This window comes from Vidua chalybeata, chromosome 6, assembly GCF_026979565.1.
Source record: "Vidua chalybeata isolate OUT-0048 chromosome 6, bVidCha1 merged haplotype, whole genome shotgun sequence".
NCBI classification, from domain to species: Eukaryota; Metazoa; Chordata; class Aves; order Passeriformes; family Viduidae; genus Vidua; species Vidua chalybeata.
The window spans coordinates 22,404,298-22,422,018 of NC_071535.1; the positions used below are offsets into that span (position 1 = coordinate 22,404,298).

At 42.9% G+C, this 17,721-nt stretch overlaps 1 protein-coding gene across 8 annotated transcripts in view; it reads right to left on the reverse strand.

Moving 5' to 3' along the window:
* The window catches only part of ESRRB (estrogen related receptor beta), a 159,491-nt gene that overhangs the window by 30,945 nt on the left and 110,825 nt on the right, over positions 1-17,721 (reverse strand). For 7 of the 8 annotated variants that reach the window (XM_053944533.1, XM_053944534.1, XM_053944532.1 and 4 more), the window contains 2 exons: positions 11,019-11,428; positions 2,032-2,148 (listed from right to left, as the gene is read on the reverse strand). In XM_053944533.1, coding sequence (XP_053800508.1) covers positions 2,032-2,148; positions 11,019-11,428 — 527 coding nt within the window. Of the gene's footprint in view, positions 1-2,031; positions 2,149-11,018; positions 11,429-11,621; positions 11,735-13,769; positions 13,879-17,721 lie in introns of those variants that run through there. The other variant, XM_053944529.1, reaches the window with a different exon arrangement.

A 17,721-nucleotide genomic window follows, 5' to 3' on the forward strand; every position in this document is an offset into this window, starting at 1 on the left:
AAAAGGAAAAGGAAAAGGAAAAGGAAAAGGAAAAGGAAAAGATGCCCAACATCACTTGACCACTCTCTGTTAGGGCACAGGACCCCTATTTGCAGATTGCTAGGGTAGTCTCCTCTGCTCTTCTTGATATTATCATGTGGTCTTGTATCCCATTGCTATCAATAAATATTTATGCTGTATTTTCCACAGCTTTAAATATTATGGGCAGGATCATAGATACACTGACATCAATAGCAAACCACTCTTCCCCAGTGACTTTAATGATGCCTGATCAATCCCTATACGAATAACTAAATACACTTCAGCACAAAAGCAGGCATAGAGTCAAATTTCAGTTTGCTATGAGTAGTATCCCACAGGGTTTGGGAGTTCAGGAACAGCATGGTGTGAGTGAATTTACACTGCTTTCCAGACTAACTCTGGTCTGGAAGGAGTTAACAGTTTTCACAGAACTTGGAGGCTAAGACATAAAACCCTTCACGGGACCCTGCTCTGAACAGTGCTGAACTCCCAGAACTGGAAGCAGAGATGCCCTGACCACACAGCCAGCATACCAGCACTGGCTCCTGTGACTGTTCCCCCAGCTGCCAGCTCCAAGAGGCTCAACTGCTCAGAAGCAGGACAGCACAGACACTGGCAGCCAGCAAGCCTGAACCTGTGCTGCTGCCCTGCAGAATGCCTGGAGCCAGTACAGGTGTTTAAGGTTGTTCTGTGGGATTCATATGAATAGGCTACAGTGCATTAACAACCTGCACTCCCACTAAAGCCAGTGTTACCAGTGTGTATTTGCTTTAGTGGGGAATAGGATACATCCCCTCCCTGAACTACCAACATGAAGAGAAGCAGGTTTCCAGTGATCTCTAACTACAAAGTAGGTGCCTCCCTCTCAGTAGGAGATCAAGATCTACCACCTCTACACCTAGGTCAGGAAGGGCTGAACTGCAGAAGCTTGCATCTCCTCCACGTGGTAACTAGTATGCTCTATAAGAAAGATATTTAACCTCAGAAACTACACATCCATCAAAGAACAAAATGGGTTTAATGTCTAATCTACATTCTTAACAACACTGGCTACCAGCAGCCTGCCTCTCAAAAAATGAGAGAGCTCTAGTGAGAAGCAATATATACTCAATTGACATTGTACAATTTATTACCAGCTGCTGTGATGTTATGACCTGGAAGAAAGTTGAATGCTGGCATCTTGGACTCGTGCATAACCACAGCCAGCGGCTGTTTCTTGTGGTTAAGCTGAGAGGACCTCGCTCTGCTGGCATAGCAATGCAGTAGGCTATGTACAGTGCTGCTCCTTCCTTCCCCTCCTCCCCTCACTGCCTTTCCCAGAGGGACCCAAGGGAAACAACCTTTAAAGTCAATCCATAAGAATATGTTTAATTGCCACTGAATTCCCTGTGGTTCCTCTTGAATGGACAAGGATTGAAAAGGGGGGTGTGAGAGGAAAAACAGCACAGGAGAGAAGGTGAACAGTGCTCAAAGAGCGCTGAACAGATCAATAGGCTGAGCAAAACACAGACTGAGTATGCAGGGCAGGGGACCCACAGCTCCCAGACAAACCTATGCTACCAACCATCTTCAGAAAGTCTCCTGAGTGGTAATACAGGCAGACTTTCATTGCACACTGTGCCACAGCTCTGCATTAACTCCATCCTTCCCTTATGAAGAGCTGCCAACCTAGTAATGATCACAAAAGAGCCTCTCCTCCTCAACGCAAAAAATTACTAGAGTGCAAGAAGAGAAACACCCTCCAGCCCAGGGTTCCTTTGGGAAAGGGTCTGGCACCACCAGCTTCCAGTTATTTAATAACTGAGTATGATAGCACTGACTAGAACCACTCTCCTCTCTGGACTGCCCTCTTGGTCACTGCCCATCTTGACTCTCTTACAAAGCCTGTAGAAAGATACATTCAGAAACACAAAGAGGGCAAGCATGTAGCTAGCCTGGGAGATTCTGCAAAGTCTGGAATCCCAGGCACTGTCGGGACAGAGAAAAATTTTCATTCTGACTCTGTCTTACCTTCTTTTAGCATCCCCACTTTGAGGCATTTCATGAAGCGACAGGCCTGACAGGACTTGCGCCTCCGTTTCGTGATCTCACACTCATTGGTGGCCGGGCAGCTGTATTCAATATTCCCTGTAAGCAAACACAGAGATGGTCACCCAGGAATCATGTTCTCCCCATGGATCCAGGGACAGGCTGCAGTGCCCAGACATTTCCACCACCATCAGTCTGTAAATGTTGCATGTTTGCTCATTCACTTACACACACATCCTCGGAGACTGTACCCTGCTGACCTAGCCAAGGGGATGGCTGCAGTGCTGGGCTTTCAGGCACGTGTCCTCCAAGCATGTCATCATCCCTTGTGCTGCACCCCTTGAAACCTGGCCTGTTCCCTGAAGTCCAGGGATGAGAGTGGGAGCAGTTTAGACATTACTAGAATTTCCTTTGCTGCCAGTCTTGCTCCATGTCTGTGGGATGGATGTCACCTGCCCAAGTTTCTTGTCCTGCTTGGGCAACCAGGGAGCTCAGAGACAGCATTTCCTCCTTTGCTTCCTCCTGCCAGCTGGCATACTACAGGTAGCAGGGAAGCAATAGGTCTGCATTGAGAAAGGTGGGTAGCACGTCCTGAAAAATTAACATGGGTTCTCTGTGCAAATCTTTACATTTTTACTTTATTAGTCCTTGTGCACCTGCTCTCATCCTCTGCACAGGATTCTTTCCCTCTTCCCACTTTCCTCATTCCCTTTTATTTATGATCACCCCTCAACACTGCCTATAAGGCAAAACGAGAAAGAAGCACCCCAAATTTATTTCTAATCACATCACATTTTATTATAAGCCAAGAATATAACCAAAACATAGATGCAAGGGTCTGATGAAAAGATGTGAGTGGAATTATGCTGGATCCCAGTGTAAGGCAACAATTATTTAGTACTAGAAGACAACAAACAGAAATGGCTGTCTCAATCCTGCCATTCACTTTGAGCTGATGTTTCTGAAGAGGGCTGTGCAATGTTTGCCATAGAGCTGGACTGGAAATCTAAACTTGGCACTGATGCATTGACAATGACTACATTTAAGGCAGTCTAGTTACTGGTAAATCAGGCAGCACTGAAAAAGGTACCTAAGCTCTACATCAGTGGAACAGTGGAAAAGCTGGTTTAATGATTTAGAGTAGGAAACTGAGGTTTGATATTTCAATAAGACCTGTAGGGAGAAGTGTAGGTAAGAGCTGAGAGAACACACAGTATGGACTTTGTATAGCATCAGATTAGAAGTATAGTTTACGGTAATGGATTTTTGTGGTTTGTGCAAGACCATTCCCTCCTCTAAATAAAGATCAACAATCTGATACGTATCAATCTCTGGGGGCAGTAAATAGATCTCGGGGTTCACTAAGCTACTGGAAAGCCCCCTGGATTTCTGAGTGGAAAAACAGAGCACAGAATCAAAAGAAAGAAAGCACCATTTGATTTATCTCATTATTCTTGGCCCATGCTGAGTGAAACCCCAGGAGCACAGAACCCCCAAAGCCTAAAGGTGGTCAGCCGACTAGCTATAAACATTCCTCCTCCTGCTTCTTGTTTTGTTGTAAAACTTGCAACTTCCCCCTAAGCTTGAGCCCAGCCACCCCATTCCTCTCACCACTGCTCATCTGCCCCTAAATGCAGTTTGTCAGCAAGAGCGGAGTGTGCTGCACAAGTTGCTTCCATTCAGGCTGTATTTCGTCATTGTGCAGCATCTGAATTTCAATAGCCAGCCATGTATCAATATTCTCAGAGAGCTGGAAATTGAGATTCAAGTTAGATCTCAAGGTAATAAACCAATTCCTGTTGTAGACGCAGAGCTCCAGCACATTACAGACCCATGAGTATGGTGGCCTTGATCTCATGATCAGATACTTGCTGTGCCCCACACAGGAAGGAACAGAGCAGGAGCAAACCTGGGGAAAAACTCAGACACAGTCTCACTTTGGGAGGTTTTGCCTTTGTTTGAATGCCAACCTTTCTCACCAAAGACAGGATCAGAGCTCTGGAGGGATGCTAGATTTCATGTTTTGTGCTCCAAAAGCCAAAAATTTGCCCCTTAACACAGGGATACTACAGTAAGGGCACCTAGCCTTTATAGCAGTGGGAGACAGTAACAGCTCTCATCTGGAAGCTCAAGATCCCTCCACAGTGTCAAGCAGATCCCCAAGTTTCCTCATGCCTCTACTCCCTGGATCCTTTGACAAGCATAGTACTGGAAAGAGTCTACAAATCCTACATCACAACTAAATGGGAGAGTGTCAGAAATGTGAAGGTACTAGTTACCATATACACACTCTACGTGCAGCTCGAAGAAGCAGCTCTCAAACACACGTCTGTACTGGGATCATGATTGCTAAAGGAGCCTCAGAGGAGGCTAAGCACTGGGAGTTTTATATCAGGCCCAAAAAGATGCTGTGGACTGCAGAGATTGAGAGCCACAGCTGGGGGTAATGCCTGCCATTACTGCAGAAAGCAGGAGCATCACTAGGGAAGGCGCAATCAGCATTACCCAAGCAGAACTTGACCAGAAAAAAACTGTCATTTCCAAAAGTTTACCAGAGTTCTCGGATTTTTTTTTTTTTTTTTTGTGTGTGTCTCATTTCTTTTATGGGTCCTGGGGCTGGCTGCCAGCACAGTGAGTTGCTCACAGCTCCCTGTAATTTCTGTAAGTGCCCTGTGATAAAGTGATGAGATTAACTCATCGAAATTCCAACAGCCTCCCAGTGGCTGGCAGTCACACCACCAGCCCAGCTGCCAGCACAGGGGCCTCAGAGAGAGCTTTCCTTCACTGCAGCAGCTGGGGATGCTGCAAAGTCCTGCAGAAGAGTGTCAGCACACAAAGGTGCACACAGACATGGACAACTCTGTATGCAACAACAAAATGCGAGTCAAGTCTCTGTGTGTCATGAACTGTAGATTATATGCCCCAGAAGGAAGGGGCAAAAAAGGGGATAATTCAATAGACAAGGCTTTGCTTTGAGCTGCTGCTTATTAGAGAGATTTCCTTTACTTAGAAAATATTTACATTTGATCTGAAAAAAATGGTAGAGCCTCACCGGTGCCATGGCACAAGATTTACCTTAAAAATGGCTTCAAAAATCAACTGGTAGGTGAACAGATCAGAGTTTGGATTTCTTCTAAGCCTTCATATATCACCTTGGAGGTCAAATCACTTCCCTGCCATGTCCTAGTTTGCTCATCTGCAAAATGAAATGAACACCAAACCTACCTTCTGGAGAGATCGCGAGTCTTTATTCATTAAGGTGTAACTGTACTTCAAAGCCCTTAGATGAGAGATGCTACAAACAGCAAAGGACTATTAAAGTGATAGATCATGCTTTTTTATGCTGGAGAACTGCAAAATTACCCTATTTTCTGCAAAATTAGACCTCTGACTGTTAAACAATTTGGAACATAATTTCTAGTGCACATATGACAGGAGCACCTGAAAATTGTACATCAAAACTTGGTCATTCAAGAGACCCTATATTCACCCTACCTCTCTGGAACAGATGGACTGGGAAGACAAGAATGCCTCCCTGAGCTTGGGGAGCACAGAAAAATCCCACCCATGTCCTGCTTAAATTAGGGATAGGGTCCTCAGGGGAACAGAACTTGAAATCAGTACAGTATTGGGGACACAAGCTACTCTCTGCTTACTAATTCTACCTCTCTAGAAAGCCTTTCTGCAAGGAAACCCAGGAAAGACTAGATAGAAATAGCCAAGAAAGTCCTTAAATAATTTTCCGCTTCTGATTGCTAAAAAAGCCCCTCTTTCTTTTTCTTGTTTCTTCTTCATTGCTATTTACTTCAATTAGTCCTTCTAGCTGAGGCCCTCAAGCCCTAGTGTGAGGAGAGGTACTTTGTGAAAATCAGAGGAAAATCTCTCAGTGATCTGCATGAGATAAGAAGGGTTATTTTCTAAGCCTCAGCTTTCAAAGAAAAGGATTCAAATGATGCTACAAGGAAAGTGGGATACATACAGGTGTAACACCTGCAGTGTTTGCCTCCCCAGGGTGGCACACCTGGCTCCTGCTCACTAAAGAAGGCTTAGACATTTCATAAAACCTCACTCAAATCAGCCTCCTGCTTGCACAAGCATGTAGGATAGGGGTTCTGGGGCTCCCTATTGGCAGCAAATTTGTCTATAGGGTTTCAGACACAGAAATATTTTACAAAACTTCCACAGAAAATATCCTTCTGCACAGAGCTTGCTGTACAGATGTACTGAGGCAAACAGAAAACACTAGATTAATAGAGCTGAGGTTGCACTCAAGATGGTTTTTTAAATTCAAGTGTTAGATCTGTGAATAGTAAGCGGCAGTCAAGCACTAGATAAGGAAATGCTACACTTTCCCTGGGTAAGCTTTAAAGTTTTTGGAAAACTGTGAACTCCCACCTGAAAAGTAGCAGGCACATTTCTGAGGAGGACAGAAGGATAGGACAGTGCCCAGCTGACGTGGCTGCTACTGTAGGGACACAAAAGCTCCTTGGTGCGTAGGGATTGTAATGCTCCTCTTCCTAGGAGCCACTTCAAGCACCACAACAACCAGAAAGCCCTAGAAGACTTTGTTACAGGCTTTTTATAAATCCCTACAAGTCTTCTGAGCTGCATTATCCACCTTTTAAGCCCCTTATTGGTGTAAAGGCATCCCAACACAGCAGTTCTGTTGCTACACTCGCTGAGTTTGAAGCTTGCAAGACTCAAGCTGGAAATCCACAGACACAGGCACTTTGCCTAAGACACAACTTTCCTGTCCAGAAGATGATGGTAAATGTGTCTCTTTTCTCTAAATCTCCAATGTTTTGCTGAGCTTTGAGCTTTTATTTTATAATAATGGGTCATTTTAGAAATAGTCTTTATTTTCACCATTTGAAGATGAAAAATAGATGTATTCAATATACATGAGTAAACTGAGTAATAAAGGACTCGTATCGTTACACAGTACTGTTATTAGTTAATATTCAAAGAAGGCAAAACTACTTACTAGTTGTAACAATTACTGAACTAAAGAGAATGACAGTTTATTTGACTGATATAAAATGCTCTACCTACTGAGCAAACTATTAAGAGAAGGAATAGACTTTGATTGGGAATTTCTATCCTGTAATCAATCCAATATTTGCCTTTGTCTAAATTTGGATGAAAGGATTAGTTAGGATTTCCATGGAACAGAAATTTAAAAAGCTTTTATTTATAAACATCCCAAACTATCTTTTATATAACAGACACATCCCTTTACATTCAGCTAATATGAAATCTTTTGTTTCAAATCAGACCTCTCTTGAGCACCAATAGCAGCACACTTAAACATATCTGAAATTCAGATCCTCTCCTATCTGCACTAGATTGCACATTCCACAATATTCACAGTCAGGTAAGGTAAATGCAAACTGCTACTAGAATATATTCCTATGAAACAGTACAATGATAGAGAAACAGGATTAAAATTTTGTCAGACAGCCTAGCTGACTGGAAATGCTTCAGGTCAGTTTAGGATTTCTGACTGCTTCAAAGCATGGGAAGTACAGTCCTGGGGTTCAAAATATCATGTGCAGAAAGACCTGCAGCCCAGGGGTGTGTTCTCTCATGTCACTTCAAGTTTTCACTTTTCTGTCTCAAGCACTGCAAAGTAGAAATGATACACAGGTTTCCAGGCCTTGATCCTTGGGCAATGTAACACAACATAAGAAAGGACAGAGGTGTGACAATCCTCCATAATCTGTGGGACAGGTTAAGGGTTTGTTGGGTGAGCCTGTCTTCCTGCCCTAGCTCAGGAAAACCAAATACTCCATTTCAGCTAGAAGGGAATCAGTGGTTTGGATTTTCCTGCCTTCTTTTTTTTTTTTTCCTATCATCAAATTTTTTCTTGAGGAAATCTGACTTGATAAAAATGGTACTTTTCTTTGGAAAAATCCTACTGACAGAAAAATCCCACACAGCAATATTAGCAACCTCAGAGATAATCAGCTATGTCTATGCTGGCTCTCAGTCTATCTTCTCCCCATGAATTGAAAAGCAGCAGCTCTTGTGTTGTCCATGACAACCTGGCCTCACCTGGCCAAGTGAAAGTGAGCTGCAAAAAAGTCATCATTCTTAAAGAAAGTCTGCAGCCTAGATGTCCCTTCTTCCTGCTGCTGCTAGAGCAGCAGAGGGAGTCAAAAGGCCATTGAAAGATACTCTTGCCTCAAGATATGCAGGTTTTATGTGAGTTAATGCAGCTTAAAAAACCCTAATAGGCATGGGGTAATTTGTAGCAGGGTAGGGGGGTGATACTAGTTGGAAGTGGGACTTCATGTGAAGCTCTGCTTCATGATCAGGGGTATCTAGATAGGGCTGCAGTAGTTTAGTAACTCAGCACAGATTTAGACCCATTTTATGGCAGCATGCACATGTAAGGCCAGCAGAGTAAGTACTGTCATAGTCTTCATTAGTTTTTCACCTGTCAATACTCAAGCACAGAGAAGTGAAGTGGCTTGTCCAAGACCACAAAAGCCTGATGATGAATTTACCTACTTCATCTCTTGAGCATCTGGGAAATCCTGGGGTCATTGCTCCATCTCAGTGCTCAAACCATTGAGTCAATGCCACTCCCACATACTGAACCATGGCAAGATTTTGGTATTAGGATACCAGGAAAGCAGTTATACAACGTACACATCTGCATGCTTTCTGCAAAGCCTACATCGCTTAGGCAGCCTAGATGCAGGTGTTTTCATGTTATCTCTTAGATGCTTAAAACAGCTACTGAATATAATAGAGTTGGAGGATAAACACCTTTTGGAAGTGCTTTTGCCACTCGCCTTCTCTTTTATATGATCTTTAAATCCTTTTCCCCTGCACACCCGGGGCTATACTTGGATATCACGCCCATAGCAGCAGAGCCCTGGGAACAGTGCATTTTCTTGACTCAGCCAAACTCTACAGACCTATTTGCTGCCTGCTTCCCTGGGCTCAGCCTTCAGCTCCATAGCTGAAATTGCTCACCCTCAGGCACAGCACACTTGACTCTCACATTCTAAGGAATAAAAGCATTTTGGTACCTCAGTTGCCAGCCCAAGCTGATGACAGGGTGAGAGAAATTTCCACTTATTCCTTTCCCCCCCATCTGTCACATGTTAACAGGCAATCAATTAGGGAACCACAGGGAGAAAGAATACGGCTCTGCTAGGGAAAGGAAGATGGAGGGAAGCATTCTCCTCTCTTGGGATTCAGTCACCTGGCTGATACAGGCTCCATGTTCTGTTACCATGCATAATTTTCTTCTGATTCTCTCTGAAAACTCAAAATTTCCTATGTCTCTTTCTCCTTCTCAAGATCTTTTTTACTCTGCCACAGAGATCCTCCAGTATCACTTCCATGAAGGGTTAATTATTTAGTCTTTTCCTGTATTAGGAGACACCAGGACTTTGCTTCAGAGTGCTACCCTGTCCCTGCTTTAGCACCTGAATGTGCCTAAAAGAAACATTAGGAAGTGTCCAAGGGCTGGAGAAGGGATGGAGTCAGTGCTGACAGAAATGCAAGTAGAAGTTCACATTCAATCACAGAGATTCAGCAATGACAAATCACAGAAACCCTGCCAGTGAACAGGCCAATGCCCTAGAGATGGCCATGGCATAATAAATAAGGAAGTATCAGTGGGGCAGAGAAATTATTTCCACAGCTGAATTTCCACATTAAGGAGAGATATCTGAAATCTATGAAAACAAGATAGATATAGTGACTTTTGTGGAGACCTGGGATAAACTGCACCCTGTACTGTTCAAGAGTTGAACATCTCCAGCAACAGAGTGTAATCAGATCCATTCAATTAACAAAGTGAGTGGTCTCTCCACATGTGCATTTCTTTCATTTCACAGGCGGCAAGGAAGTATTGATGTGGTGGACTAACCCCAGCCAACAGCCAAGTACATGCACAGCTGCCTGCTAACTGTAGACCTGCCTTCAGTCAGCATTACATATTTGGGCAAGCCCAATACAATTCCCACTGGCAGATGCATGATCCTGTCCTTTTTCCAGTTAGTGGAGGAAATAAAGGGAGTATCTGTATGTCCAGGCATGTTTGCTCACACGGGGCATGTGTGTATAAGTATACCCAAGCATCCACAGATATTGGAAGTTGTTTGGATGCACTCCTACTTTTGATTATATTGTAGCTGCACATGTGCACATCTGCAAGCACTTTTGGCAGTCAGGACACAGCCATACTCCTCATACGTGAATTGTACATGAAGGAGCAACACACTGTAATTCATCTACACGTGCGTGCATTGTGGTTTTCAAAATCTCCTGAGGAATTGCTCATCCTTAGTGAGGCTGACAAAAACTTCATCTTCTTCAGTGCCTGTTTTTTTTATCTTCAATGAATCTGCATCTTAATGAAAAAGGCTGGTGAAACTGGAAAAGGAGAAAAAGACTGACTATCACATAAGTACTCTGTCCAGATTTGTGCTGAGGTTTGTATGGAATTCATTGCTACTTAGCAGGACTGGTAGGACAGTAGAATTTCTCTACTCTCGTAATGCTGGAACTTTCACCTCAAGGTGCAGATATGTCTACATAAATTTCATCTCTTGGCAGAAGCATTCAAATGCTTAAAACACCATTAGAAGGCAAAGAATTTCCTTTTCAGGCCTTACTCCACTAGCTGCCACATTCTCATAGTACCAGTGCCACTAGCAGAGGCAGGTAGATCCTCTAGTCCAGATACCCAAATATGGTAGCCATCAGACATGGAACTTGGGAAAGGTTCCTACCATCACATAGCCCAACTCCATGTCCATGTTGATTTGGAAGGACCAGAACTGAGCAGGAGGAGAGAGGAAGCATATAAAAGGATGGAGAGTTAGGTGCATTACATTCATTCTCCCTTTCCCCTTTTTATATGACATCAAAGTTTCAGCAATGTCTGGGGCCATGTCCCTTTATTTCTATGGAGTGAATGCCTCCGTTTGCATTCCTTCCCACCATACCTTGAATAGTCCTCTTGAAGAAGGCTTTACATGCCTCACAGGAAGCCACGCCGTAGTGGTACCCAGAAGCAATGTCCCCACAGACCAGGCACAGCCGTTTGGGGATTGCATTGAGCATGTACTCGCACTTGGTGGGTGAGTCCTCCATGATGGCGCTGGCACAGTCATCGTAACGCTTACGGCAGGACCCGCCGCCAATCCCCGTGCCATTGAACATGGGTGGCGAGTCTAGGCCATTGGGGTGGCCACCCATGGCGATGCCGTAGCCACCGCTAGCGTCGGAGGAGCCGCTTGGGCTGTGGTGGCTGATGGCGTCGATGCCAGAGGATGGGCTGGAGGGCTCGGTCTTGATGAAGGACCCACAGCTGGAGGAGAGGTGCCGCTCCTCCGTGGCCATTCTGCCAAGCAGCCTGCAGGGAGAGAGCAAAGGCACTCAGCAACCACCTGGCCAAACCCGGTTCCAGGTTTAGTCAAAGAGAGCCCTCCTTTTGCCACCTCAGTCCAACTCCAGTTAGCTCAGGCAGTTCAACCCCATGCACGCTCTTCTTGAGGAATATCGGTACAATTGACTAAGACCAGCCCACCTGCTCCCCACAGACTCACACTAAAGACAAAGCTCTTCATGTAGATCATAATTTCAGGCTGTTCACAGGCTGCAGTGCTGGGAAGGGGCATGAGCGCATGAGAGGCACAATCTACCCAGAGCACCATCTACCCTGAGACAACGGAAAGAAAGAAGTTTGCCGGTGGCAGACCAGGTGTAAAAGTATCTTAAAATGCAGGCGAACCTAGTGGGAAGAAATGATGATGTCCAACTCCAATTCAGAAGGCTGAATGATTTCTTTATTATAACTGTGCTATAATACATTAATATACTATTTAAAGGAAGATACTAAAACTACATACGTACTTTTTCTAACTACCATATCTAACTAACGCACAACTCGTGACCCTCTCGCAAGAGTCCAGACACAGGTGGATTTGACTGGCCATCAGGCTCAAACAATTCTCACCAGAATCCAATCTAGCAATCATCCCAGGTAAACAATTCTCCAAACACATTCCACATGGGAAAAACAAGGAGCAGAAATAGAAATTGTTTTCTCTTTCTTTCTCTCTGTGCACCTCTATGAAAAATCCTGAGAGAGAGAAAAATGTGCTTGCCACATAAAAGGTGTTTGGTTAATAGAGAATGGGCTGACCTAGCTTTATGCAAAAGGTTCAGTAGCATATTCTGCAGAAAGGACCTGCTCAGATTGGATTTTCATTTTTTCATTTGTAATACAGAAGTCGTTGATTAATTTTCAAGTTTGACTCCTTCTCTCACCCCACCTCACCCTTTACCCTGCCCTGCTGCACTATCATCACTAAAAGAGGAGCTTAAAAACAGAAGGAAAAATCATCTGATCAAAAGTTTTTTCTGTCTCAATCTTAAATCTTAATTTTTCTTCTATTTACTAGTATTGAGCTTTTGCATGGACACACAAATTCCCACTTCTTAAAGAGGGGTTATATTCTAAAGTTTATGGAAAGAACTTCACCATTTCAGCTCAGGAAAGAACTTTTCAAGCCCTTTGTATTTATTTTAAGTCACAGATAGTCTTATTCCTTATAAGGGTGTTCAGCCTTTTTTTGGAAGACTGCTAAATTTTATGATATTTACAGCAATGAATTTCAGGCATTACTTGTGTGGAGTATGAACAAATCCCAGTTTTAAATGTCTATAATATATTTGCAGCCTGTCAGGCTCCCTGAACATCTCCTGACTCTCCTTCTCAGGAAATGTAGTTTTGCCATGTTCTCCTCATTCAGCTTTTCATGATCTATATGATTGCTCTCCATGCAGAATTTTTTTGCAGATCTCTTATCTGCTTCATCATCCATCTCTGAACTTCCTCTAGTCTGGCTATTTCTGTTCAGTCCAGAACAGAGTTCAATGAGCCAGCTCCTCAGCAGCATGAAACTGGCACTGCTCCATCACTTCTCCAGCTGAAGGTCTGGACAGTAGTCAAGGCAAAGGCACGCCATCAATTACCTAGTGATGTTACAATATTTTCAATGTTATTTTCAGTCTACATATTATGTAACTCCTTGCACTGTTTGCTTTTTCCCTCCTCTTTAAATGAAAACATAAATTGTTACCATTTCTTCAACAAATAGTATCAGGAAGTTACTTACTGCAACACTCGATCTTATTCCTGAGTTGCCACAGTAAATTTAGAATCCATTAAGATGTATGAAAAATCAAATTAATCCTTCTGGCGTGCAATGTTTTGCAATAGTCAACAGTGTATTTCATCTGCTACTATGATGTGCAGTCCACACACCCAGCTTTATTAGGATCCTCTGGAGCTCTTCACTCTTCCTTGGTAATTTGATTTCATATGCAGTCTCATTGTTCACCCAATTCCCAGATCGTTAACACATGGATCAAACACCACAATACTGATCTTTGTGGGTAATGCATGTTAACCTTTATCATGCTAAAAATTGACTTCTCTTTCTTTTCTGAGTAGGGTCTTTGACACCTTTTAATTGATAATAGTATTAACCTGAGAGGTTAAATTTTCCCTTCAGCAAGACTATTGTCAAAGGCTTTAAGAAATACTAAACATGCATTTTCCTGATGACATGGCAAAGAATTCTGACTGACTGGAGATGCTTGACTGTTCTTCTTGGAACCTCTGCTTGTTAAAAGTTACCACACCATGGTCATGTGAATAATTTCTATTTCAGTTTCAGCCTATTTACCTGGTATTTGCGGCAACTCCTTCTGCCAAGGGGTCAAATCCGTCAAGGGACAGGACAAAACATTCTGTGAATCAGCAAGGCTGGAGTGCACACTTTTATGTATCACATCTGTGAGCCTGATGATAGGAATATTGATGTTTGATATGCAGCAAATTCACAGTCCTGCATCCTTATGATCTCATTTGACCTAAGTATCTCCTAATTTTCCCTTCTCTGTTTCATCCTCAAAGTTTGACCTCATCTCCTATCTCTGGGATCGATCAGCCAAGTTTGTTTTTTGGCAAGACTGTTGACCTTGAGAATATGGGCAGGCATCTCACGTTCCTCAGCTGCTTTGCCTGGTGTTACTTGAGAGGAATCCAGGGTTTGGGCCCTCTCAGAGGCAGTGTGATGAGTTGATAAATGCCCATGCTTTGCCCAGAGGGCCACAATGAACTAAAGGTCATGGAGCAGTTACAGAAATCGCTGCAGGTGCATCCTGCTCTATTCCCACAGGGCACCTAGACATATTGCAGATCTGGTGTAATGACAGCTGACCCTGTGAAGGAAGATGAAACTTTGCTAGCTGAGACTAGATCTTAGTATCTCACAGCAAAGCTGTGTGGGTTCTGGAACCCCTCCCTACCTGAGAAGTGCATCTGTAGTACAGAAATGAAGATCACTGGACACGGCAACATGAGATTAAGGTTAAAATGGAAGGCAACATAACCACAAAACACTGTTCTGCACTGTGGAGCTCCTCTGTAAGAGGACCTGGAGTTGTAATTTTCAAGGCAGACAGAGGAAAACACTATGAAACAGGAATGACAGGGAGATGAGCTGTACTGGCAGATTCCATCAATGGAGCCCAAATCCCAACTTCTGTTACTTAAAATAGCCCAACATTCACAGATGACCTCAAGAGCACTTACTGAGGTATTTTCCTTCAGTGGAGAGAAAACAAAAAATAAAACCAAAAAATAAAAATAAAATAAATGAAAAAGAAAAAGAAAAGAAAAAGAAAAAGAAAAAGAAAAGAAAAAGAAAAAGAAAAAGAAAAAGAAAAAAAAAGAAAAAGCCTGGGGAAATTGGGAGCCTTCTTCCCCAAGGCATGCAAACAATGAGTGTTTGATGGTGAATCAAGAAACAAGCCCCCTACATCCTTACAGCTGAGGACCCTCCTGTTCCCCCCAGCAGGCAGCAGTACATAGCAAGTTCTGGTTGGATGTGAATGCATGCTTGAGAGCTAAAGCCCTTAACACCAAGATAGATCAAAGATTACAGCTAAGGTGACTCCAGCCATTCCAGAGCATGTGCTTTTCTTTTCTGGCTTCTGACTTTCTGAAAGTCTCATGGAGATCCCGTGCTGATTTTTAAACAGTCAGAGTGTCCCCTGGCAATGAGATACAACATCTTGAACTTCAAGAAGAACAGCTAAATGTTACTTGCAAAGAGTTCAAAGTGATGAACAGCCATTTTGCTTGGCTCTAGTTACCTTAATAGGAATGTAAAAGGAGAGAGACTTGATCCAACCCTCCTCTGTGCTGGCACAGGAAACTCCGTTACTATTTCTGTGCCCATGTAACAGGCTTAGAGGTTCTAAACATTTCGTTCTTTTCACCTTTCCTCATCATAGGTCATTCCTTCTAATCCCTTTAGCATCTTTGTGGTCCTTCTCTGGATTTGTTCCAACTTCCCTGGGTCTCTGTTGCAGCAAGGTGCCCTGAACTGCACAGTGCAATGCTGCAGCACTACAGGGGAGAGTCACTCTGGAAAGCACACAGCCAGGAAGACATATGGACCAACTGAGCAGTAGCTTTGCAGACATCAGGTCGCACATCAGCTCACACAATTTGATAGTCTGTCTCATTGGGAACTCTCTGAACATAAGCTGCTTTGGCCACCATGCTCTGCACATGAAATTTGGATATTCTTGTTCCAAAGTAGATCCAGTATCATCTTCGAATCTTTGAACTACACAGTGCTAATAATCGCTTGTTTTATCAAAGCCCATTCACAACACTCATTTTTTCAGCCTAGCTCTTCTTTTCTCTAGGATGATTTTTTTTTTTTATCTTTTGGTTCTGTCAACTGTAAATTTGAGAGTGATCACTTTTACATTTCTTCCAGGTCACTAACGAGTATTTACAGTCAAAGCACTGTCCTTTTGGACATCATCTTTGCAGAAGGATAAAGAATATCTCTAACCCTTCTGTCTACACTCTGTCATTTAATCCATGATTCATTTCACAGGATTTGTATCAAAACCAATTTGATCTAATTTCCCTAATAAGATTTTCCACAGCTTTGTGTCAAAAGCCCATGCATGGTCCAGAGTCAGTCCATTCACTGCATTCCTTTTGCCCACTAATTATCTAATTGCATCAAGAAAGGTTATTGTCTGCTGTACTCCTGTTTCATAAACCCACTGCTGTTTATCACTAACACTGTTGTTAGCCTTTATGTGCTTGTAACTGCCCTCTGACAAGTGTTCTCTGACCTCAGTGATTCTGGATCTAAATACACAGATTTAGACCAAGTCAAGACCGTGCTTTAGGATTTTATCCATTAGTGTTCTCCCCTTTGGGCAGCAATGTTGGTTAACATTACAAGTTTCCTCAATTCTTCTCCAGCCTTTCATCTTTTGCTATTTCTCTGCAATGGCTGGTATTTAGCCATTAAGGCTCATGAGTTTAATGATCTTTTGAGAACAACTGCAATCATAAGAGAGAGAAAGATTGCTAGATGGGGAGGAACAGAAAAGGACAGAAGACTAGAGTTGTAAAATTAAGGCAGAAGTGCCCCTGATTTTCGTTCTTTTATACATCAAGGATTACAAGTTTGGTATTGATGCAGGTAAGGCTATTTTACTGCACATCCTTCTTGGTTATTTTTACCTAAAATAGTAATTTGTAGCTACATTCAGCTCTTTACCCCATTTACGGATTTGGAAAGCACAATTATTCAGTAGTCGTTATGTGTAAGTGAGGAAAAAAAAGTCCACCACTCACACCTGCTTAGGAGGACAGCCAAAACACCCAGCTTTGTAGCAAAAGGTAACTTCTTTCCCCAGAGGAACTTTTTATCAGCTAAAGGCATACACAATTCAGTAACTTAATACCATCTGAGCATTGAAGTGCTCATGCAAACCTAAGTATTTGACCTTCTATATTCTCCAAGTACCACTTGCTATTCCAAAACTGGATCAAAAAAAGTTTAGTGACAACACTGCTGAGCTTCCTTAGTGGCTGAACTCTCATCTTCAACAGAAAATGCAAGGATAGATCAGTTCTATACTCCAGTTTCCTGAAGAAAGGTAAGGAATGGGCATACATTCTGCCATGTAGTCCAGTCCCTTCACCAGTATTTTCTGGATTAGTCATTAAGTCACCAACTCAGCATGTTGGAGATTTCCAACAGCAATACTGAAATTATTATTAAAATAGGTACTGAAATACAGCTGTAGAACTAGTATCTGCTTATGGACGGGAGAAAGAAAAAACACTCAGGCCCTCCTCAGGAAAAATCTTCCCTATTCTGGGCACAAGGAGAGAAATGGGCTTTTTTTGTGGGTGGCTCTCACACTGGATAAGGATTCCTGAGAGAATGAAATCTTGATTTTCTAAAGTTCCATAAACTGGAAAACCTGCAGGTAAGATGCCTGTAGAGCTTGTAACTTCCAGAAGCCATATGGCTGTACTTGTGGAACTGTACTTCAGTCCTGAAGTCCTCACAGTAGATTTAAGTTATACTGACAAAAGCCAAGAAATCTGCCAGTATAAAGCTGCTCACTTCAGGCACCAGCTTGTGACAAAAGCACACTTTGCATTGCACAGAAATTTTTTAACCAGTTATGAAAGATGAAAGTAGCTTTAATCTGCAGAAACACCAATGGTAAGAGAGATAAAACATTCGCTCTCTTCTCTGGTACAGACCTATTTCTGCTATCAGTATTCGTCAGTTCGGATGACAC